The 25,898-nt window shown below is 39.5% G+C and overlaps 1 protein-coding gene across 3 annotated transcripts in view; it reads right to left on the bottom strand.

Annotated features, from left to right (window-relative positions):
* LOC137336223 (protein DEK-like) overlaps positions 1 to 25,898 on the bottom strand; it is a 44,874-nt gene that overhangs the window by 6,333 nt on the left and 12,643 nt on the right. For 2 of the 3 annotated variants that reach the window (XM_068001645.1, XM_068001644.1), the window contains exons 4-11: positions 20,981 to 21,090; positions 20,227 to 20,321; positions 15,311 to 15,431; positions 12,145 to 12,333; positions 9,540 to 9,681; positions 8,832 to 8,882; positions 4,066 to 4,214; positions 1,895 to 1,963 (exon numbers count right to left, since the gene is read on the bottom strand). In XM_068001645.1, coding sequence (XP_067857746.1) covers positions 1,895 to 1,963; positions 4,066 to 4,214; positions 8,832 to 8,882; positions 9,540 to 9,681; positions 12,145 to 12,333; positions 15,311 to 15,431; positions 20,227 to 20,321; positions 20,981 to 21,090 — 926 coding nt within the window. The remainder of the gene's footprint in view (positions 1 to 1,894; positions 1,964 to 4,065; positions 4,215 to 8,831; positions 8,883 to 9,539; positions 9,682 to 12,144; positions 12,334 to 15,310; positions 15,432 to 20,226; positions 20,322 to 20,980; positions 21,091 to 25,898) is intronic. The other variant, XM_068001646.1, reaches the window with a different exon arrangement.

Raw genomic sequence — 25,898 nt, 5'->3', positions numbered from 1 at the left:
AAGTTAGGTGGTGCTCAGAGCAGAGAAGATTGAGAACCATGTTTTTCCTAGATAATAGGATACCCCTAGAATGACCCCTATAATCTGGGTACAAGGGGAAATGGAGGCAAGGTGTAAGGGAACCTTTCATGCCAGGTGATGGGCAAAATGCAGACATTTGCCTCCCTGCTGGCTCAGGTCCTGCAATAGAACACTGGAAGCCTTTCGTTCAGAATAGCAGCTAGGATCAAGTTGTGGGTACAATGATTCATCGAGGTTAATGAGTTATTTCAGATGTGGTGACTCCAATCCTTAGTTGAACCGTCCCCCCTCCTAAGGGTGTATGCTGCCACATTCTACACTGGGGGTGTTAAGCAGATAGGACGGTGAGAATTCTCAGACACCAATGCCATAGTTGGTGCCTTATTTATTAAAGGAGTTCACTACTAGAATCATAGAATCTTGTAGTGCATCTTAGGATCAACCACAGCCAAAAACAATTTCAAGTGGAGATAAGCCACCGGAGGCTAACCTTTAGTTGCCCAAACTGAATGCAGACTTAAATACATTCAACTCAGTTAAAATGGGAAACAAGTAAAACCTCCAAAAACATTTACAGAATACCTGAAAAGCTATTATGGCTATATGAAAGTATAAAACAGCAATTTTAATGTAAAATTATCATTTTTTTAACATACTTAGGCATTATTGCTAATAGAAATTAAAGTACTATGGACCAAAATGAGGCTGTACGCATATACTCCTGACTGTTAGCTAGTGAAATAAGTCAGTCCAAGTCCAATAATATATATATCTATATCTTACATTTCTTAATGTCGAGATATTTTCTTAAATTGTATCAAGTTAACCTAGCAGAGAACTCTCCTTTGCAGCAACACTAAGTATGTAGTTAGCCAATACCCATCGTGCATTATATTGCCATGTGAGAATATAGCATTTTACTAAACACCATACAATGATTATGGTACTGGACTAGCAGCCCAGAGGTAGAGTGTTCAAATCCCACCGTGGCAAGTTGTGAAACTGAATCCAATACATCTGTTGACCTGTGGGCTAGCAACAGAAACGAACCATGAAAAGCTGCTGTGCTGTCGTAAAAAAATCCAAGTGGTTCACCAATGTCCTTCAGGGAAGGGAACCTGCTATTCCTGGTCTGACCTACATGTGACTAGACCCACACACTACATGGTTGACTCTAAATATCCTTGGGGCAGATAGGGATGGGTAACAAATATTGCCTAGCAGTGTCACCCACATCCCAAGAACAAATGAAAACAATCTTGAGCAACATATCACATGGATACTGGTACCCAAGGAACTGTATCCCAGCAGGAGTATATTTTCTACCCTTCTTCCTCATCTGCTGAAGCACAAGTCTTCAGTAGAAAGGAGAAAATTGGAAGGAGAATTGGTGTTAAATATCAAATGTGGCAATGGGAAATGAAGCTTTCACCTGAAGCACAAGAAAACAGATAGAATAAGCTCACTAACAGGTGATGGAGAATTTAGTAGATGCTTATAAAATTTCATCCTCCACTTCACATTAGGCAATTTAGATTTAAATATTCTTGTAATTTTGAATGGGACTGCTGATGCAGTCTTGCAAGAATTAAAAACCACCCAATGAACTGAAACTAAAATGTTAAAATTAGAACAGAAAATTGAAGTTTAAAAATGGTAATGTGAAATGCCTTTAAATATTGAAATTTACCCCAGCTCCCATTACAGAATTATTCATATCCTTCAGTCGGGGAGCAGTCAATATGCTGATGATTTTATCCTAATCAGTTTCAGTTACAACTTTTTACTTTTCTCCACGAGACCGTGCTATAATTAATATCATTCAATTTATAAATCAAAGAGTAAATACCAGATTAGAGTACTGAACACCTACCTCTTTTACAGTGTTCTTGACAAAATCTTTTTTGTCAGAGAGGTCATAATCTGGATAGCTGGCAAACACCTACAGGGGAAAGGAAATTCACTTAAGTGCTGAAGAACAGTATACTAGAAATATTAGAATGGAGAAAACAAAGATTTGCCCTAGTTTTATTAAGCAGAAATTCATAACTCAAAAGCAGAGGGATGAAGGTGCCATTCAGTATATCCACGTTACTCTGCAAAGTGCTGAGCGTGCAGTTAATTAGTAAGTACCCCTTTGAGTATTTATCCAATTCCCTTTTGAAAGGGACTATTGAATCTGCTTCCACCACCCTTTCAGGCAGTACATTCCAGATCATTACACTCGCTGCGTAAAAAAATTTCTCCTCATCTCTCCTCTGGTTCTTTTGCCATTTACCTTAAATCTGCGTCCTCTGGTTACCGATCCTTTTGCCACTGGAAACAGTTTCTCCTTATTCACTCAGTCAAAACCCTTCACGATTTTGAACACCTCTATTAAAACGCCCCTTAACCTTCTCTGCTTTAAAGGAGAACAGACCCAGCTTCTCCAGTCTCTCTACATAACTGAAATCCTGCATCCCTGGTATCATTATAGTAAATCTCATCTGCACCCTCTCTAAGGCCTTGACATCTTTCCTAAAGTGTGGTGCCCAGAATGCGACAATACTAGAGCGGGGGCCTAATCAGTGATTTATAAAGGTTTAGCGTAACTTCCTTGGCTTTTGTATTCTATGCCTCTGTTTATAAAGCCAATGACATCATATGCTTTTTAAAAAAAAAGTCTTCTCAACTTGTCCTGCCACCTTCAAAGATTAGTGTACGTAAACTTGTGCACCACCCCCCCCTTAAAATTGTATCATTTAGTTTATATTGCCTCTCCTCATTCTTCGTACCAAAATGCATCACTTCACATTTCTCTGCATTAAATTTCATCCCCCATGTGTCTGCCCATTCACCTGTCTATGTCCTCCTGAAGTCTGTTACTATCCTTCTCCCTGCTAACTGCAGATGACACGAAACTCAAATGTAAACTCCGAAATTATGCCTTGTACACCCATGTCCAGGTCATTAATATATCAAAAAGAGCAGTGGTCCCAATACTAACCCCTGGGGGACACACAACCAAATGCTTTAAAATGAAGTTGTGAATTTTCAGCAGTAGCTGCAAAAATCATGACTGCTGACAAGTCTGAATTTCTAAATGTTCCATTAAAATTTTAGAGAACCCTTTAATTAACTCTCAAGCTCCACTAACTCACATGTACTAGAAAAGCCAGACCTCACCATCAATGCACAGCTCATTTGCACAACAGATGCAATTTTTAAAATATATATTTTTGTAAAATCTTCTAAGGGGTAAAAATGTGCATTTCCGAAATAGCTCACGATAGAAACAAACTGAAGTTCATGAAGCACTCAACACTTCAACTGCAGTTCTACAGAAAATCTGGATTCCATGTGTTCCTTTACATGGATCCTACTTAAGAATTTGATTTTTGCAGCAATAGGTTTAGTAAAAAGAACCTGAACAATAGAAGAACCAAAATACAATGTGAAAATGATTGCCTGTGTTAGTTTGGGAACTGAAGGCAAGCATGTTGATTTGAAAGAATTGTCAGTGTGGGTGGAGTTCAATAATGTATGCTGATATTTCTTAATGTAATGACTCATTTTCTTAAATGAAATCAAGTTAACATAGCAGAGAACTCTCCTTTACACCAACACAAAAGTAGGTTGATACCCACTGTACGCTATAGTACTGTGGGAGAATATCTTCAAAATCTATCAAAAACTATACAATGAAAGGTCCATTATTGTCATCCACCAGGATTTTCCAAGGACAAAGCATTGTATGAAATATCACCTCTTTGCACAACATTTTGCTACTTATGTTTCATGTCTTCTTGGTGAATGAATACATATGTTGGACTCATTATTTGTATTCCACTTGTTTTGGTTCTTACAAGACGATAATCTGGGTGCTCTCAATTATCTACCAATTTCCATCATCTACCCTTGCAGGTTTTACACACTATCAAATCACTTAAATAGACCAAAAGCCCAAAGCCCAAACTTTGTGGTATAATACAAAGAACCTTTGCCTCAGATTCAGATCAAGTTCGAATTAATCGCCCATGTAACAAAACATTATGAAAAATTCACCTTTTTGCAGATTTGTTTCATTGTGACTTCTTCCAAGTTTGCATCAACCAACAATTTCATGACCGTTTCCTTCAATTCTTCATCTGTAGGCGGTTTTTTAAGTTTCTTAATCAGAGGTTCATCATCTGAACTGTCTTCTGAGTCGCTTTCTGGGGAACAATGACAAGATTCAGTACAACGTTTCAAACAAAACATACCTCAATGTGATTACATGCTTCATTTTAGAGCATTTTTGTTAAGCTGCAAAGCAATAAACTTTTCAAAAACCTACCAGCCATCAAGCTCAAGTTGATTTTGGGTGTTGGGGGGGGGGGGGGGGGCGGCAGGCACGATGCAAGAAGGCAAAGAGAGGGATGGGAGGTCATAGCTGATTAACTTAGCAGAAGTGTAGCATCGGCCAGTCCTAGTATTAAAGAATGCACAAGAACAATCCATGTCGATTCAGCAATCGACTGGCTAACCATGGTACAAACCGTTGAGTGTAAAAAAAAGTTACAAACATTGTGGAACGTAATCGCTTACACTAGTATTAGCCAAAGACATGGATTCTCTACCATTTGAATTCTTTAAAAAGGAATATTCTAGAGGCGGGGAGCAAAGAAAGCAGTCTCAATTACAGTATCAGTCGTTTATTGTTCTTAAATACATCCAGAAAAGATAAGAAATAGGAGCAGGAGTAGGCCATACGGCCCCTCGAGCCTGCTCTGCCATTCAATCAGATCATGGCTGATCTTCGACCTCAACTCCACTTTCCCGCCCGATCCCCATATCCCTCGATTCCCCTAGAATCCAGAAATCTATGGATTTCAGCCTTGAATATATTCAATGATTCAGCATCCATAACCCTCTGGGGTAGAGAATTCTAAGGATTCACAACCCTCTGCGTGAAGAAATTCCTCCTCATCTCAGTCTTGAATGGCTGACCCCGTATCCTGCGACTATGCCCCCTAGTTCTAGACTCTCCAGCCAGGGGAAACAATCTCTCAGCATCAACCCTGTCAAGCCCCCTTATAATCTTATATCTGTCAATGAGATCACCTTTCATTCTTCTAAACCTCTCCTCATAGGACAACCCTCTCATCCCAGGAATTAATCTAGTGAACCTTTGTTGTACCGCCCCTAAGGCAAGAATATCCTTCCTTAGATAAGGAGACCAAAACTGTACGCAGTACTCCAGGGTGAGGTCTCACCAATGCCCTGTACAACTGTAGTAAGCCTTCCTTACTCTTGTACTCCAACCCCCTTGCAATAAAGGCCAACACTCCATTTGCCTTCCTAATTGCTTGCTCTACCTGCATGCTAACTTTGTGTTTCTTGTACGAGGACACCCAAGTCTCTCTGAACACCAACATTTAATAGTTTCTCACCATTTAACCAATATTCTGTCTTTCTATTCTTCCTACCAAAGTGAATAACTTCACATTTCCCCACATTATACTTCATCTGCCACCTTCTTGCCCACTCACTTAATCTGTCTATATCCCTTTGCAGACTCTGTGTCCTCCTCACAGATTGCTTTACCACCTAGCTTTGTACCATCAGCAAACTTGGACACATTACGCTCAGATCCTTCATCGAAGTCATTAATATAGATTGTAAATAGCTGAGGCCCAAGTACCGATCCTTGCAGCACCCCACTAGTTACAGACTGCCAACCTGAGAATGACTTGTTTATTCCTATTCTTTGTTTTCTGTCCTTCAGCCAATCCTCTATCCATGCTAATATATTCCCCCCCCCCCCACAAACCCCTTGAGCCCTTATCTTGTGTAACAACCTTTTATGTGGCACCTTATCGAATGCCTTTTGAAAATCCAAATATACTACATCCACTGGTTCTCCTTTATCTACCCTGCAGGTTACATCCTCAAAAAACTAATAGGTTTGTCAAACACGATTTCCCTTTCATAAAACTATGTTCACTCTGCCTAGTCATATTATGATTTTCTAAGTGCCCTGTTATCACTTCCTTAATAATGGATTCCAGCATTTTCCCGATGACCGATGTCAGCCTAACTGGCCTGTAGTTCCCTGTTTTCTCTCTCCCTCCTTTCTTGAATAGCGGGGTAACATTTGTGACCTTCTAGACCACTGGGACCGTTTCAGAATCTAGAGAATTTTGGAACATCGTAACCAATGCATCCACCTCTTTTAGAAGCCATGGATGTAGGCCATCAAGGGTACGGTAGCATAGTGGTTATGTTACTGGGCTAGTAATCCAGAGGCCTGGACTAAAATCCAGAGTCATGAGTTCAAATCCCGCCACGGCAGCTGGCGAATTAAAAAAAAATTCAATTAATTAATTAAATTCAATTAATTAAATAAAAATCTGGAATTAAAATACTAGTATCAGTAATGGCCATGAAACTACCGGATTGTCGTAAAAACCCATCTGGTTCACTCATGTCCTTTAGGGAAGGAAGCCTGCTGCCCTTACCCGGTTTGGCCTATATGTGACTCCAGACCCACAGCAATGTGGTTGATTCTTAATTGCCCTCTGAAATGGCCTAGCAAGCCACTCAGTTGGAAAATCTCAAGAAGGCAGCTCACCGCCACCTTCTCAAGGGCAATTAGGGATGGGCAATAAATGCTGGCCTTGCCAGCGACGCCCACATCCCGTGAACGAATGAAAAAAAAGGTCCAGGGGCTTTGTCGGCTTTTAGTCCCATTAGTTTGTCCAGTACTTTTTCTCCAGTGATTTGGTTTAAGTTCCTCACACTCATTTACCCCTAGGTTCCCTACTATTTTTGGTATGCTTTTTGTGTCTTCTATTGTAAAGATAGATACAAAATATTTGTTTAACACATCTGCTATTTCCTGAATCCCCATTATAATTTCTCCTGTCTCAGCCTCTAAGGGACCAACGTTTACTTTTGCTATTCTCATCCTTTTTACATATTTGTAGAAGCTCTTACAATCTGTTTTTATATTTCTTGCTAGTTTACTTTCATAATCTATTTTCTCCCTTTTTATCAATTTTTTGGCCGTCCTTTGTTGGTTCCTAAAACTCTCCCAATCCCCAGGCTTATTACTTTTCCTGGCAACATTAATGGCCTCTTCTTTCAATCTAATACTCTTCTTAACTTCTTTAGTTAGCCACGGGTGGATCACTTTTCCCGTGGAGCTTTTATTTCTCAATGGAATGTATATTTGTTGAGAATATTGAAATATTTCTTTAAATGTTTGCCATTGCTTTTCAACTGTCAAACCCTTTAATTTCCCAACCTACCTTTGACAACTCTCTCCTCATACCTATGTAATTGGCTTTATTTAAGTTTAAGACTCTAGTTTCTGACTTAAGTACGTTACTTTCAAACTCAATGTGAAGTTCTATTATATTCTGATCACTCTTCCCCAGATATTCTTTTACTGTGAGATTACTAATTAACCCTATCTCATTACATAATACAAGATCTAAAATAGCCTGTTCCCTGATTGGTTCCATGAAGTATTGCTCTAGGAAACAGTCACAAATACATTCCATGAACATTCCTTCCTCCATTCTAATAACATTCACCGCCAGGAATGGAAGTGCACAAACTCCACATCCTCCCCTTTACCTGAATAGCTAAAGGAGGTTTGCTAACACCATTGTGTAACCAACCAATAAAAAATGCACAAGAACAATCCAGGTTTATTCAGCAATGGACTTTTCTAACATGTCAATGCTTTGGCCTGTCTCTATAAACTGGCTAAGATCTGTAAGCAGTCGCAGGCTCTAATTTGTTCCTTTTCAGCTTACGCTAACAGAGCAAAGGTCTGTCACTAATAGTTATCAACTTGTAGCAGTGTATAGTTCACTTTAAAATAAAGAATGCACAGACTTGGTGTTCAATTTCCATATATAATATACTAGAGTATAAAACATCTTGAAAATATTGCAGACCAACTGGTTATGAGAGTGATATCCCCATGGAATTAGAATTTACTGCACACCATACCAGTGGCACTTTGCAGCATTATAACAGTTCATACATTTTTTGATTTCTTCAGGTTTTAAACAAACACCTTTTTACCTTACAGAATAAGACTTCTACTTCCTTACAAAGTAGCCTCAGCATGCTCTATTTTCAGTAGAGTTTAGATAACAGAAAACTGTGAGGTAATCCTGAGTATTGCAACTGTTTTGATATAGGAGAAATTATTTTTTAAAATCAGGTTATAAAAGGAGAATACCGTTCACCTGGTTGCAACAATCACAATCATTAAATGCTATAAAAGGGAGTCAGACGAGGCACGAGAAAAAAAACTTGCACAAGAGCACAAGTCTCCCACGAGTGGGTTGATCAGATAACTCAAGTGACAAAGTCGCAAATGACACTACTCCACGTGTCAACCTATAGGTCTAACTTTTGACTGCAAGAAATCTTACTGGAAAGTTGCAGCTGTGCTGTCAATGAGGTTCCTCGCCACCGATGTGTACTCAGAAAATTTACACCGTAATCAGTTTCTATCACTATGTACAATTCAAATGGATGTTCATCTTAAAGGGTACTGATAAGATCAGTGAAGTTTTTTCTCGCAGTGCCATTTATTCCCAATTATGAAAATTTATGGAATAGTTCCTGGAAACAACATCCTTGCCTATAGCACAATGTATACACAATGATGTTTTAGTTCTCTACTATTTTTATTCTTTAAATAGGAACACTCCATTAAAATGCACTATGGCATCTTCTACACTAATGCTTGTAAAAAGTATCTTCTCTCTTTCCCCTACACCATTTTAATCTGTGTGTAAAATTATATTTAAAAAAGCTTTACTTACTCACTGCTAGCCTTCCAATCGAAGTCACCTTTTTAACGCCACTTCCCAGGTCTAGGGAACAAAATTACATTAAATGGGAACGGAGTGGTACAGCAAGTTATAATACCGTCCTTTTACTTACGGATCTGGGTTCAAATTCCAGCCCAGTCTAAAGGGGGGAAAAGTCTCTCTGTCAGCTGCAAGCATGCTAAGTGTTTGGGCAGTTTCAATTCAGCTCTTAGTGGAAGCACTGCTCATCACTAGATGAGCAAATGCATTTAAGCTCCAAGGAAAATTAGGAAATTCACTGGTGCAGTAGAGGACACACTTCGGAGGTCAGGGCTGGGGCCACGCACAAGTTTTATTCTTTATCTAACCTACTATAGGCCTGATGTTAACATTGAATGCAAACTGTGCGCAAATGTTCTGTGCCCTGCATCAATATCCTTCACTTGTAGAACAAAATACATTTGTTTTAAAAAATCCAAATTTAAAAAGGTTTATTACAGCCATTTAGTGTGTGTATCCAGGTTTTCAGTCCTAAGCAAAATATTAGAATACAAGACAGAGACAGGGACCAGCAAACACAGGAGGGAAGAGAGAGAGAAGACAGGGACTGGTGGGCTAGAGGGGCCTATGTAGTGAGGTTAGGAAGCAACAAATGAATTATTTGTTAATTCATTTGTTGCTTCCTAACCTCACTACATAGGCAACTACTTATGCACTTACCCTTCTTGGCAGGGGTTGCAGTTTTCTTGGCGGTGCTACTGTCAGCTTTTTTCACATTTGTTGCTTTAGTATTTTGTCCCTTCTTGCCTTTAGGCACAGCTTTTGGTGTGGATTTGTCTTTTTTAGTCACTTTCTTGGGTGGCTGAAAAAAAAATTGAACTGATATTCTCTGTTTTCTTAAATATTCTGCACCTGTGGAACTTTGATCCATTGTGTACTTTAGGGCTACTATACAATGCTTTCTAATAAAGCTGCATGGAACTGTGGATATTTGTACTTAAATATCATAATTAAAAAGTAACTGTACAGCTCACCAGTTTGACAATTGAAGGATTCAACAGGTAAGTATCCCTTAACTGGCATTACCTGAAAATAACTAGTTTTACCAGTTAAAAACAAGGAATAGCAATACTATCCTGACATGGCCAGCTGGAGTCCAGGCAGAGTACACAGACTGTATAACAGCACAGCTGCAGTCTGACTTTATTCCCTAGACAGTGAGTTATGAAGTAAGCCTGTCCATTGGTTGTTCCAGCTAATTTGCAGGCATGAAGAGAGGGAAGACTGGCAGGAGCAGATGATCGCAGATAGATATGAATGAGGAAGGCCACTCAGCCCATTCCCAATCATTTCATCCAGCTGTTTCTTATTGATTTTAGGGGTTTTGCCTCCACTAGCCTGTCCAAAAGTCCATTCCATGTTGATCACAATACTAAAAAAAAATGTCCCAACACCTCTCAAAGCTGACTTTTGCAGTTTGAACTGTGCCCTCGTCGTGATTTAACAATGTAGTATTCTGGATTTACCCTTTCTATAGTGTTTACTATTTCATATACCTCCGAGTCCCCCCTCGGTCACCTCCTGTGGGATGCAGAGAGTATAATTAAATATACCCTAACATTTCTCTTCAGGATTTGTATTTGTAGTTATCCTCAAAAAAAGCTCTCAACCACAATGCTAATTTGTATAATTTTTCCAAACTGTCCAAATCATGACCAACATTCATCTTCGGTATCGGTGCCCTTTTTCTTCATAACTAAAAAGCTTGAGGGACTAATAGGTGGGACTAAAGAAATCTGAACCAAAATTACAGCAACATTTAGTGATCAACAGTCTAATTTTTCACCACAGAAAGGAAATTTCAAGACAATTCAGATTTCCTTTTCATATCCCATGCTTTTATTAGAAAAACAAAACACAAAAACATATCAATACTCTAGGTTTGCGTGATACCTTTTTCAAAAATTTCAGTCAGAAGGGAACTGTGACTCACAATATTATATATGCATTAGACTACAGGTCACCTCAACTGTGGAAATAAAAACCTCATCATAGACGTCCTCTCTAAATGTGCATATAAACACAAACATATGCGTACATACACATGTAATCCACTACATAATAGTGAGGAACAATGTACCTATATTCAGAAGGATTTGAATTGTCTGGGTCAGTGGGCCAATAGGGTGGCAGATATAATTCAATATAGATGAGCGTAAAAATTATTTGGATGTAGATCAGCATAAAACTAAAAAGACAGGAGCAAGCAGCCAAAAGTCAGATATATTAAATGGAATAGTACAGTATGATTAGGATAGAGATCCAAGAATTATATAGTGGTTCCTCAATTATCCTGCATAATGGAATGTGGCAGATATGCATTCCCAAATCATACTGCTGATGTTTTTTCTCTTACCAACCAACTCTTTCAGTTCACTGCAGCAGCTGAACTAGCTCACAGCTTCCCCACACCTCAAACTCACCAAGAAACTCCAGCTAGATACATCCAAAAAAAATTCTACTGATGCTAATCACAACTTTCTTGTCAGAGTTGAATGCTAAAGGCAACGCACACTCACCTCAGATGTGTTGGAACTAAAGTGACTGGTTGCAACAATGTTGTAATGAACACAGTGACCAGCACAAAGAGCACCATTTTCAGCATAGTCACTGTAATAGTGCGCAAGACCAGGAGGTTGCCCATTAAAATAGGGAGATGACCAAGGCTACATCTTAGGGTGTCGCAAGTGTGAACAGTGGAGTGGATGCTGCCTTGAGCAGAGGCATTTATGGACTGCAAATTTAAGGAAACTTGAGGAAAATTTAAACAGGTTGCACTGGTGTCTTTTTTTGGAAAGTGATTTGGAGGTGATGTAAAGATTTTCAAAATTATAAAGGAAATTGACAAAGCTAACAAGCAGTTTAAATATCAGGGACGCAAGTTAAAAATGATAAGAGGAACCTTTTCACCGAAGAGTAGTAGAGTTAAGAGGTTAAAATAGCTTACCAGGGAAATATAAATGGGTTTAAAAGACAATTAGTGCATTTCTATAGTGAGGAAGGAGTGAGAGGTATGATGAGAAGACAGCTAATTTGTGTTAATCTCTGCAAAACAAAAAGGATGGGAACTGTTGGGCTCAAATGCCTTTTTCTCTCTATGTTCTTAAAACAGAAATTCATAATTTTTAAAATGTGAAACTTAGTTTAGATTGGTTCACCTTTTATATTATAGACCCATCTGTTGTACAGATATCTTAAAGAGAATAGTTAATTCCTGTAAATCAAATAATATACATTAAGTGGCCAAGAAATGATTAGTACAAACCTCCACTTCTTCCTCCACATCACTTTCATCTGAAGATTTTTCCTTTTCTTTCTTTTCCTCTTCTTCGCTGCTGGACTCATCTGTGAGAATCTCTTCTAAAGTTGCAGCCTTGGATTTCTTCTTGGACCCAGAGCTGCTGCGTTCTTTCTTTCCACCCTTTTGACGCTTCTTTTTAGGCTTTGGTAATGACTGTCAAATACATTTGAACATAATATTAATTCTATAAATGATTTATAGACGCGCCATACCAAGAAACGGGAAAGGGCTTCGACTGTTGTGTTGGCAAACTATATAGTGTTTCCGTCTGAATTAACTAATAATGGCACAATATGCACATTACAAACATCACAATGCACATATTAGACAGCTATTTTACAAAGATGTTACATAACAAGATTATATAAATAATTACATATAATCAGTCAGTTTAGGAGTTGGTATTACGTTTCTTAGGCAGTTTGGGGGAAGAACCAAAAGTAAGGCAGAATATTTACTGCCTTCTCACCCACCGATGATGTGGAAAGACCCAAGTGAAGGGGAAAAGTAACTTGAGCGAGAATGGGTTATTTCTCCCCACACCCCCTGAAAGTTTAAAACCCAATTGCAAATATCTTCTTCAAATCTAAATGTTTAATGTAGCACAACCCTTACTTCAAAGCCCCATTGCTTCAATCCTAGCTGGATGTTCACACAGCAGTAGAATCATGTAGAATTTAGTGACACAACTGGCCACACTGCTAGCAGTGAAATGCAGAAATCTTTGCAGGAAATGATTGAGATAGATGGAAGAAAAAAAAATATGGCACTACTTGGGAGTGCATTGTAATAATTAAATGAAATACAGACTGGCAGATCTGCTGTGTTGTTGCTCACATTAAGTCAGATGATCAGTTGTTTTGTAATAGAGGCATTATGCCCTTTAATGCATAATTCTGCTCAAGTGCAGCCTATCCCTTCATGACATACAACATCCTGCAGTCTTTAGGGGTTAGCTGGTATTGACTAGAGAAGTTTGCAGAATGGTAGTTGCTTAAAAATTTCCAACCCCAGTTCAAAATAAACTAGCATGAAGTGACTGTCTTTCTTTTATATCTTTCACTGTCTGGATTGCAATGGCTAGATACAAGATTTTTTTTAAGCTATAATGGCAATCTTCTGTGGCATTGCTCATAGGTAGTCTAGGTATCGACCACAGTTGTGTTTATCTGATAATTTGGCCTGTCCTTTTAAAGCCACTCAATGTACTCCCAGTGGCAAAAATGCTCTGAAAAGGCCCCGAGATCAACTACAGACTAATTATTGTTGTTGCAAGTTTCTCCAAATTTTCAGTTGTTTGGCTTCTCTCATTATCTCAACCTCTCAAGGATTTTAAAAAAACAGTAGAAACAAAAAAAAATCATAACTGAACCAAGTGTGATGTCTGAAGTATGGGTGGACGTCCAACAATGTGCAGTGCTAGATTAAGGTACACAAGGGAACTGAACCATCCTGGATTAATGCTGGGTTTAATTCAGCTCCCTTGTAAAGCTACATCTTAGAAACTCTTTCAAACTCTGAATCATGTCAGTATTCTGTTCAAAAACATATTTGAAGAGTACAACATTAACACTAATGAATTATACAATGCAAACAACAAAATGTCTTGTACAGAAAACTACTAAAATTACAGTTACGCTTCAAGTTTCTGCTAAAATGTATTTGCATAATCACAAATGTATCCTGTTTTACCAGGACAATAGCCCTTAAAATCAAAATCAGGACTTGAAAGATCGGCACTTGTATATCACATTTCTTGGAAACATCTCAAAGCACTTCACAAACAATGAATTACTTTGAAGTACAGCAACCTATGCAAGAAAACACAGCAGCCTTCTAAAACACGGGGTGAGGGGGTTCGCTAGTATTGGGCTCAGTTTACAGCGCAATCTGGAGCAGATTCGGCCGAACCAGCACAAAAGATCAGGGCATTTAAAGCGTAGACGAGTTACTCCCAGAACCACTTGCGCTCATGTTTTCTGCAATCTTTTACGCTGGTTCAAGATTCAATTAGGCCCTAGACAGGCCCTGAATCAGGCCATGCCCACAAGCAGGGCACGCCCCCAGGTCAAAACTGCAAGATTCCAACGATTGCATTGGTTCGGGAAGGCTTTTCAAATTGCACACAGGCACTAGTCGGCATCTTTTAAAAGCGTTCTCATATCAAAAAATATTTAATTTACTGAGAAACTGACTAGTACACCAATGAAACTATTAAGTGGCTCAGTGTCTATTTTTAAAAGTCATTTTCAGTGATTTTAAATCAGGTTACTCACAGGCGGAGGATTAGGGATCCTTATTAAAAATGCTTATTTTTGATGATAAACCCATTTGCATACTGTATTAATTAAACTGCACCAGGTTACCACAACTTGTATTTATATAACGCCTTTAACGGTTATGTTCAATTACACTGCCTGATTGCGCTAGTTCATGGAAGATTTTACGTTTGTGATTATGCAAATGAATTTTAGCAGGGTGCAATTTGCTGATTTCGCCCAAAGCGGAAACTCTATCCCAACAGATTCTACAAAGAGCAATGAGATCCACAATCAATTAATCTAATCTATTTTGGTGGTATAGACTGGGGAAGAAATGTAGATTTAGAAAGAAATGTTGACTGGCATACCACGAGAACTCCCTGTTCTTCTTTGAATATGCCCTGGGATCTTAACATCTACCTCAACAGGCAGACAGGACCTTGGTTAAGGTCTCATCTGAAGGGCTATTTAAGACCATCTATTAAAAATTGCACTTTCATCTGATAAAATTTGGCTGTTCTCATAATTAGAGAACAGGAATGTCTGTTAAAGCTCCAGTTATAGTAGCATAGTTACTGTAATCAGCTGATGATTTACCAGCTGGTAACTTTCTCCAGAGCACTAGGAAATAGCATCAGGCAGCTGGGCTAAATCCAACAGCAAAATGCTATTAAATAATGAAAAATAAGAAAAATCTGATTGAACAAAAATCACAAATAAAGCAGTAATGTCTCTGGCAACTTGCAAATTAGTTATAAACAGTTTAGACTGTACAGTTAAACTGATGAGTCCAGTTACAATTGGTGGGTAAGTAACAAAGCGAGTGTTGCCTTATTTCAAATAAACAGCTCAGATTTCAAAATCTCTACCTTCCCAGATGCCTTGGGTTTCATCAGGAAGTTCAGAATTTTTGATACAATTTCATCTTTAGTGCCCTTTCTCTCCAGGTCCAGGACAGTACAAATCACCTTTAATACTGAAATTGGATTCCTATAATTAAGGGGGGGGGGGGGTGCGGGGAGGAGGAAAGAGAAAACAAGACATCTGAAGCAAACATGAACACAGCAGTACAAGAGTCAACTCTAGGGAAAAGCACCATAAAAGCTTTAAGTACTAATCCTTTTTGTAAAATATATAAGAGTGCATTTAAGGCCTGTTCTGTAGGATCTTGTCCAACTGGTCAAATAGCGAAACAGACATGCTCTTGTCAAGGGATTCATATGAAAAGCATCAGCTTCTCATTGCAGGCACTTATTGCATCTTGTCTATTCCTAAATTGAGGTTTTAAAAATTTATTCTTGGGATATGGTTGATACAGACAAGGCAGTATTTATTGGCCATCCCTAGTTGTCCCGAGAGCATTAACAATCATCCACGTAGTGTGGTTCTGGAATCACACGTAGGCTAGACTGGGGAGAGGTGGCAGGTGCCTTTGGATAAAAATCCAGCAGATTTCATGATTATCTTCTGGTGACAGCACACAAATTACCAGATTTTTGGAATCCCGTTTCACAATTTGCCATAGTAGGATTTGACCTGACTGAGCTGTTAGTCCAGCACCATAACCACTAGACTACTTTATCCTAAATTAAGCTTCTACTGCACAACAGAAACTTGATTTTAAAAAACATCCCATGACATGAATGATAAGGAACAGTAGATAACCTCCCCACTTTCCCCTGGCTAACATCGTTGCAACACATCCATTTCTCAGTTTGACTAAGCAAATGAAGTACTAATCATAACCCAGACAAAACACGTACCAGAGGAAGAAAAAAAATAACAATTTAAAAATAGACAATATAGAGGAAATGAAAAGAAAGTAAAATTACAAAAATGTGGAAAGCCATAAGAAAAAGTAAAACCAAAAACCATGATTGGAGACAAAGAAAAAAAAAATTACAGTAATGGCTATGTACATTAGTGATTTTTTTTAAAAAAGGATTTGAATTATAAACCTAAACATTCTCATGAGTGACTTAAAACTGTTTGATACATTCTTCAGCATTGTCAATAACAGTTTACTGGGTAAATTACATTTTATTATTCGTTCAGCCTCCATATAAAAATAGGACACTGCCCATATCTTAGTAAAAACACTTCATTAATATTTGCACCAAGTAGTCAAGTAACCTTTTCCCACTCTGCTTTATATAAGGATTTAGTGTGGACAAGTTAGTTCACAAGATAAATATGGATGAGGAAGACCATTAAGCTCATCATTCCAGAAAGAACCCCAGAGTTCCACTATCACAGCACCCAATTATTTCTCAAGTGACCCCAGAGTTTCACCTCCATTACCCCACTCCTCAGTCCACTCCATGTATTCATCATTATGTGTGAAAAACTTCCAGACATCAGTCCTATTGTTGCCTTTTATTAATTTGAACCAGTATTCCCTTGTTCTACTCTTGCAATTTAGTTTGAAGTAATTTTCTGCCCCTACCATTTCCATATTGTTTAATAACTTGTACACGTTTTATGTAGTCAACTTTCAGGCATCTCCTTTCAAGGCAGGAAAACCCAAGTTTCTCCAGTCTCTCCACAACTCAGACCTCTGACGTCAGGAATCAGCCTTGTGGCTCTTCTCTGAACTGTCTTCAGGAGCCTGAATGCATCATAGTTGGTACAACACAGGAGGAGGCCATTTGGCCTATCGTGCCTACTCTTTGAAAGAACTATCCAATTAGTCCCATTCCCCTGCTCAGTCCCCATGGCCCTGTAAATTTTTTCCCCTTCAAGTATTTATCTAATTGCCTTTTGAAAGTTACTATTGTATGTGTTTCCATCACCCTTTCAGGCAGTGCATTCCAGTTCATTGCAACTTGCTGCATAAAAAAATGTTTCCTCATGTCGCCTCTGGCTCTTCTGCCGATCACCTTAACTCTGTGTCCTCTGGTTGCCAACCCTTCTGCCACTGAAAATAGTTTCTCCTTATTTACTCTATCAAAACTGTTCATGATCTTGAACGCCCCTATCAAATCTCCCCTTAACCTTCTCTATTCTAAGAACAACCCCAGCTTCTCCAGTCACTCCACATAACTGAAGTCCCTCATCCCTGGTACCATTCCAGTAAATCTCTTCCACACCCACTTTAAGGTCTTAACATTCTTCTTAAAGTGTGGTGCCCAGAATTGAACACAATAGTCCAGCTGAGGCCTAACCAGTGTTTTATAAAGATTTAGCATAACTTCCTTGCTTTTGTACTCTGTGCCTCTATTAATAAAGCCCAGGATCCCATATGCTTTTTGAACAGCTTTCTCAACTTGCTCAGCCACCTTCAAAGATTTGTGCATGTGCACCCCCAGGTCTCTCTGTTCCTGCACCCCCTTTAAAATTGTACCATTTAGTTTATGTTGCTTCTCCTCATTCTTCCTACCAAAATGTACCACTTCATACACCTCTGCGTTAAATTTCATCTGGCCACGCGTCCGCCCATTTCATCCATCTGTCTATGTCCTCCTGAAGTCTGTTACTATCGTCCACATTGTTTACTACATTTCAGAGTTTCGTGTTATCTGCAAACTTTGAAATTATACCCTCTATACCCAAGTTCAGGTCATTAATATATATCAAAAAGAGCAGTGGTCCTAATAGTGATCCCTGGGGAACACCACTGTATACTTCCCTCCAGTGTGAAAAACAACTCTTGTTTCTCTGTGACTAGGACTGAATGCAGTACTCAACCTGTGGTGTGATCAGAGCACTATATAATTTCAGCAGGACTTCCTCCAACTTATGGTCTACCATTTTGGTTATGTAGTTAACATGGTTACTGTTGTTAGTTATTGCTGCACAGTAGCTGGACATGTTGAGGGTCGAATCTACTAAAATTTCTACATCTTTCAGCGTTAGCCATTTCAATACCACTTATGTTGCCCATCATTTCTTCATATCTACTATTGTCCCACCCATTTTCTCTCTTTTTCATCTCTTTACCCCCACCCCACCAAAAGTGACAGATCTCCATGCTCTCTCACACCAGATAAAAATTATATACTCTCCTTTGGATTTTAATTTATTGTTCAAGTCTACAATGTTATCAAACTGTTTTAACAATGCTATGTTGAGTAGCTGGAAACCATGATCTATCATGATCAGACCTACTCCAGTTAACTCTACCTCAGCTACCAGCAGATGCAAACTCCCAGTTTTTAAATTTGCATGAAGTGTCATTGATGACTGGTAGTGAATGAATTAATACTCGTCTTCACAATCTCCTATTTTAATAAAAAGAGGCATCAAGCTACTTTGTAAAAGAGTAAATAGATTTCCCCATTTTCTATGAAGAAAAACAACAATGAAATAAGGGTAAGCTTCCATTTCAGGAGTTTTCTCAGTCCTCAGCAATAACATCTGGTCATGGTACTGACTTTGCACATCTCTCATTTAAGGAATATAGTGGCTCCGAATTGAGAGTTCCAAACACAAGCCTACCCTATGGCAAACAAGGATCCAATTATTGACGTAGTAGACCTTTCTGCTAGTAACATAAAAAAGGTTCAAATTACTACTCCTGGTGGACTGCAAAAATTAGGGAATTTCCTATAGCCAGTCTCTGTGGCACCCAGGGCTTGACACGTTCTATTCTGTTCTCCAGACTTCTGCTCAGAGCTTTCTTTCATCCTGAAGGAAAAGTTCATGATGGTCATCCGACCTACACATCACACAATGTGACTCGGAGTATGAATGACAGCGGTGGCCATACAATGTCTATTTGCATCAGATTGCCACCAATTCTTTCTCTTTATTACCAATTCTCAAAATAACCATTTACCAGGCACTAAATTTTGGTGCAGCCAAGACTAAGGTTACATTTTAGCAACTGAGAGCAATCAAAATGGCAGAGTGAGATAAAGGAAGTTAAGGGTAAGTGATGATGTAATTGGGATTAGAAGAAAGGGAAAAAATTACAAATATGGTGAGACAGAAAGAAACAAGTGAGTTTAAATCTAGGTTCGGGAAAGTTTAATATTCTAAAGCTGGTGTAAAATGGAAATGGAAAGAAAATAAAAATTGAAATAAGAAAACAATCACAGCCTCTGGGAACACTGCATACAACCCATTTCAAATTTCTACTAAGACCTGCTGGGATATGCCACTTGAGCCTTAAATTTAATAATCCATTCTAATCTTCAAATCATTAAAAATTAAACAGATTATTTCTTTAGAAACTTCAACAGAAAACATCTTGACTAATGAAAGGTAACTTCTTCCGGCAACTAAAGCAAAATTTTAAGCCAAGTGTTTAAAAGTTTCTGCTGGAAAGATTAGAACCAACTGTGTGGCCCCAACAGGCTAAACAGAAATGAAGCATTATATACTCTGAACTACTTTCATACCTGTCGAAACAGAATGAAAGTGGCCACTACAAGACAAAATAAAAGGGTTGGCAGTATTTGAAGTGTAAAAAAGGTGATCTTGTAACAGAATGAACAAATGCTCTTAACTCTAACTGCCTACGTGCAGTAGCTCCCAATGTAACTCAGTTATTCTCTGCCAACCCAATGTGGCTCAGTTATTCTTTGCCACCTTCAAATGCTGTTTTCTGTCAATTATTTTATAATTTTGGTATATTTGTTGATTTACATCTGGATTGTAAATTTAATTCACAGAACGTGAAAATTAATTTGCAGCTAGTTTAAACCCAAATGTTTATTAGTGATCAAGGTAATAAGCAACACATCCTAACATCCTTGCCCAAAAATAGGTTGTGCTGTCTTGGGACTTCTGCTCGTAACAGGGTGTAAAGGGAAGAGGGGAAATTAAATATTTGGTCACTCACTTTTTCAGTACCTCTTCTTTTTTCTTGTGCTGATCACTGCCACTTTCAAATGAGAACCCAGTGAACAGACGAATGTTTTTTTTCAATGTGGCAAGCTGGAAATAATTCAAAAGGACATGAAAACATTACAGCTCATTAATAAGGATTTTAAATAATTTTCAGGACATACTGACCATGGATCCGAGGATCATAAAATATATCGCTCCACCCCTTTTAAAGTAAAAACTTTATTGTCTCTAATAAAGCAAAGCACATGCATTTAGCTAAAGAGGAACTGAGCCACACAAACAAGGAGTGTGTTCAGTTAGCCATTGGCCTCAGCTCTCCTGGGTTTGGGAGGAAGAAATAGCCAATTCCTAATTCCTACTGGAAGTGCGTATGTGTGAACTTCAGGTGAGGTCAAGTTCAGGTTTGATTGTGATACTGTCCCCATATTTGAACACATTACTACTTATTAAGGTTCACACACGCATAAAAACACCTGATGACTCATACCCATGCAAGGAGTTAGCTCAGTCAGGACAGACAGAAAATTCCTCCCGCACAAAATAAAAAAGGATATTTGGGCCTAGTACAAAAGGTCACTGATCAACATAGTTCCCACGTGCAGATAAATAGATTTTCAAAGTTTTAAACATGTGATCCTTACTAAAATAAAAAAAACTGTAAAATGTTATTTTGCTTTTGCCCATCTAACAGGTAGACTACTTAAAATGATCAACCCTAAGTTCTAGGATATTTCTGGTCTCCTTACCGAACCTGGCCTGTTGTATAGGACTTTGTGAAGAGATTTGAGATCTTCAGCCTTAGTTTTGCCCATGAAATACTGTATCCTCTCAATTTCTCCCAGCTTTGTGCCTCTACCTGAACAAAACAAAAACTCAGCTTAGATCAGTTTGTATGTAGAGTTGTACTTTATAAAAAAAATTACACAATGGACCCAAGACAAATCACTAATCTTTATGTAAAGCAAAGTTATCTAATCAGGACTCAGTCAATAGCTCAACTGGTTAAGTCAGTGAGGAGCTGAGCCTTACAGACTAGGAAAGCTTCAGCTGGTGCCAGGGTAAAAGGACATCATAGAGAGGGTGCAGAACATTCTGCCCCCGGGGGGGGGGGGGGGGGCGGAACAGCCAGAAGTCATGGTCCATGTGGGTACCAACGACATAGGAAAGAAAAGGGATTAGGTCCTACGGTCAGAGTTTCAGGAGCTAGGGAGGACCTCAAAAAGGTAGTAATCCCTGGATTACTCCCAGTGCCACATGCTAGTGCGTTCAGAAATAGGAAGATAAAGCAGGTTAATGCATGGCTAGAGACATGGCGCAAGAGGGAGGGCTTCAGATTCTAGGGGCATTGGGACCAGTTCTGGGGCAGAAGTGACCTGTGCAACCCGTCCGGCTTGAACCTCAAAGCTGGGACCAATGTCCTCGCAGGGAGATTCACTCGTGCTGTGGGGGAGGCTTATAAGCTAATTTGGCAGGGGGGTGGGCACCAGGATGTAGCACAAAGGATTGGGAGAAACAGATAGCACTAGAGTAAGAAATAGTACAGAATTAGTTGGCACCAGGCTAAGAGAGAATACAAGAAGGTTCAAGATAGGTTTAGAGGGCATGTGTGTAAATGCACAAAGTGTGGTAAATAAGATTGGTGAGCTGCAGGCACAAATAGCCACATGGGAATATGATGTAGTGGCAATGACGGAGACTCAAAAAAGGGCAGGATTGGGTATTAAATATTCCTGGATACAAGGTGTTCAGGAAAGATAGGGAAGGAAAAAAAGAGTGGGGGGGGGAGCAGTATTGGTTAAGGAGAATATTGCAGTGCTGGAGAGAGAGGATGTTCTTAAAGGGTCAAGGACAGAATCTATTTGGTTAGAGTTAAGAAACAATAGAGGCACCATTACACTACTGGGTGTATACTAGAGGCCAACTAGTGGGAAGGATATAGAGGAGCAAATTTGCAGGGAAATTGTAGAGAGGTGCATGAGCTATAGAGTAGTGATAATGGGGACTTCAACTATTCTAATATAGACTGGGATAGTAATAGTGTAGAGGGCAAAGAGGGGAAGGAATTTTTGACATGTGTTCAGGAGAACTTTCTTGATCAGTATGTTTCTGGCCCAACCAGGAAGGAGGCATTGCTGGATCTGGTTCTGGGGAATGAGGTGGAGCAAGTGTCAGTGGGGGAATATTTAGGGAACAGTGATCATAGTATCATAAGGTTTAGATGAGTTATGGAAAAGGACAAGGAGCAACGTAGAGTAAAAATACTTAATTGGAGGAGGGCCGATTTCAGTGGGTTGAGAACAGATCTGGCACAGGTAAATTGGAATCAAAGATTGGCAGGCAAAACTGTAATCGAACAATGGGCGGCATTTAAAAAGGAGATGGTTCGGGTACAGTCTAGGTACATTCCCATGAGGGGAAAGGTAGGGCAACCAAAGCCAGAACTCCCTGGAGGACAAAACAGATAGAGAGTAAGATAAAGCAGAAAAGTATGATAGATGTCACGTTGATGATACAAGTGAGAACCAGGCTGAATACAGAAAGTACTGAGAAGTGAAAAAGGAAGAAAGAGGGGCAAGGAGAGAGAATAGACTGGCAACTAACATAAAAGGGAATCCAAAAGTCTTCTATAGGCATATAAATAGTAAACTGGTAGTAAGAGGAGGGGTGGGGCCGACTAGGGACCAAAAAGGAGATCTACCCAAGGAGGCAGAGGGCATGGCTGAGGTACTAAATGAGTACTTTGCATCTGTCTTTACCAAGGAAGAAGATGCTGCCAAAGTCACAGTAAAAGAGGTAATTGAAATACTGGATGGACTAAGAATTGATAAAGGAAGTATTAGAAAGGCTGGCTGTACTTTGTCCGGATGGAATGCATCCTAGGTTGCTGAGGGAAGTAAGGATGGAAATTGCATAGGTGCTGGCCATAATCTTCCAATTATCCTTAGATACGGGAGTGGTGCGAGAGGACTGGAGAACTGCAAGTGTTACACTCTTGTTCAAAGAAGGGTGTAAGGATAAACCCAGCAACTACAGGCCAGTCAGTTTAACCTCGGTGGTGGGGAAGCTTTTGGAAACAATAATCCGGGACAAAATTAATAGTCACTTGGACAAGTGTGGATTAATAAAGGAAAGCCAGCATGGAGTTCTTAAATGTAAATCGAGTTTTTTTTAAATGAGGTAACGGGGGGACTGATGAAGGCAATGCAGTTGATGTGTGTATGGACTTTCAAAAGGCATTTGATAAAGTGCCACATAATAGGCTTGTCAGCAAAATTGAAGCCCATGGAATAAAAAGGGGCAGTGGCAGCATGAATACGAAATTGGCTAAGTGGCAGGAAACAGAATAGTGGTAAACGGTTGTTTTTCGGACTGGAGGAAGGTATACAGTGGTGGTCCCCAGGGGTCGGTACGAGCACCACTGCTTTTTGTTGATATATATTAATGACTTGGATTTGGGTGTACAGGGCACAATTTCAAAATTTGCAGATGACACAAAACTTGGAAGTGTAGTAAACAGTGAGGAGGATAGTAATAGATTTCAAGAGGACATAGACAGGCTGGTGGAATGGGCGGACACATGGCAGATGAAATTTAATGTAGAGAAGTACGAAGTGATACATTTTGGCAGGAAGAATGGAGAAGCTGGGGTTGTTCTCCTTAGAACAGAGAAGATTAAGAGGAGATTTGATAGAAGTGTTCAAAACCATGAAGGGTTAAGTAAATAAAGAGAAACTGTTCCCATTGGCGGAAGAATCGAGAACCAGAGGACACAGATTTAAAGGTGATTGGCAAATGAACCAAAGGCAACATGAGAAAAAACTGTTTTTTTACACAGCGAGTAGTTATGATCTGGAATGTGCTGTCTGAAAGCTTGGTGGAAGCAAATTCAATCATGGCTTTAAAAAAGGAATTGAATAAACACTTGAAGGGAAAAAATGTGCAGGGGTACGGGGAAAGAGCGGAGGAATGGGACTAATTGGATTGTTCTTACAAAGAGCATGGGCTCGATGGGCTCCTCCTGTGCTGTAACCATTCTATGATTTGATCCCCAGTCTGTGTGGTTATCTCAGATGAGGCAGCAGTAGAACTGCTACTATTGATCTCAGCAACCCACAACGAGCGAGCCAGAAAAAGAGGGAGAACAAGAGTGAGAGAGAAGAAAACAAAAGGAAATTGTCCAGGATTCCTCTGCTGCTGGAGTGCTCATGTGAGAACACTGGGTAAGGAAAAGGTCACTCTTTGGTGTGATGTTCCATTTAGTTGAACAGTATGCCAATGTTTATCATCTCAATTCACGCATGAAGAATAGCCAGTGCGGTGAGGTACCAGAGGACAACTCATGCCTGTGGAACTGCACCCCAGAAAGGAATCAACACCTTTAGAAGGGGAGGAACAAAAATAGCAGAAATCTTACTTATGTAATAGGCACTGTCCCAGATCATGCTAGAGCGGGGCATCTCGCAGCATACACCGTTAGATTCAAAGAATGGTTACAGCACAGGAGGAGGCCATTCAGCTCTTTGTAAGAGCAATCCAGTTAGTCGCATTCCTGCGCTCTTTCCTCATAGCCCTGCAAATTTATTCCCTTCACGTATTTATCCAATTCCCTTTTAAAAGCCATGATTGAATTGGCTTCCACCGTCCTTTAAGGCAGTGCATTACAGATCATAACTATTCGCTGCATAAAAAAGTTTTTCCTCAGGTCACCTTTGGTTCTTTTGCCAATCACCTTAAATCTGTGTCCTCTGGCTCTCAACCCTTCCGCCAAAGGGAACAGTTTCTCTTTAATTACTTTATCTAAACCCTTCATGATTTTGAACATTTCTATCAAATCTTGTTCTAACCTTCTCTGCTCCAAGGAGAACAACCCCAGCTTCTCCATTTTATCCACGTAACTGAAGTCCCTCATCCCTGGAATCATTCTAGTAAATCTTTTCTGCACCCTCTCTAAGGCCTTCACATCCTTCCTAAAGTGCGGTGCCCAGAATTGGACACAATACTCCAGTTGTGGCTGAACCAGTGTTTTATAAAGGTTCAACATAACTTCCTTGCTTTTGTACTCTATGCCTCTATTTATAAAGCCCAGGATCCCGTATGTTTTTTTTAAAACCGCTTTCTCAACCTGTCCTGCCACCTTCCAAGATTTGTGCACATATACCCCCAGATCTCTGTTCCTGCACCCCCCTTTAGAATTGTACCATTTAGTTTATATTGCCGCTCCTCATTCTTCCTGCCAAAATGTATCACTTCGCTCTTCTCTGCATTAAATTTCATCTGCTATGTGTCCACCCATTCCACCAACCTGTATGTCCTCTTGAAGTCTATTACTATCCTCCTCACTGTTTACTACACTTTCAAGTTTTGTGTCGTCTGTAAAAGTTAGTTAGACTTTTTCCTGCACTCGTAAGCTTTAAATTATTTTGCGGTGCTACTTGCTGGAAGTGCGAGCTTATAATGGCGTGGCGACGGCAATGGGACATCTGGGACCTAAACGAACGACGGGACCAATAGTGTATCTCCTTAACCAATGGGATTTGGGGATTGAGAAAGAAACCGAGGAATGACGGAGCAGGAGGGTGAATTAGAGTCAAATCAGGTGCAGAAAGAGAAATAAGAGAGGGAAAGAAAGATTGGATTAAGAGAGAAAAATGAGGCAGAAAGGAA

This window comes from Heptranchias perlo, chromosome 2 (genome assembly GCF_035084215.1).
Source record: "Heptranchias perlo isolate sHepPer1 chromosome 2, sHepPer1.hap1, whole genome shotgun sequence".
Lineage (NCBI taxonomy): Eukaryota > Metazoa > Chordata > Chondrichthyes > Hexanchiformes > Hexanchidae > Heptranchias > Heptranchias perlo.
Note: the sequence above shows the minus strand (reverse complement) of the source record. Positions and strands in the feature narration are given on the sequence as shown.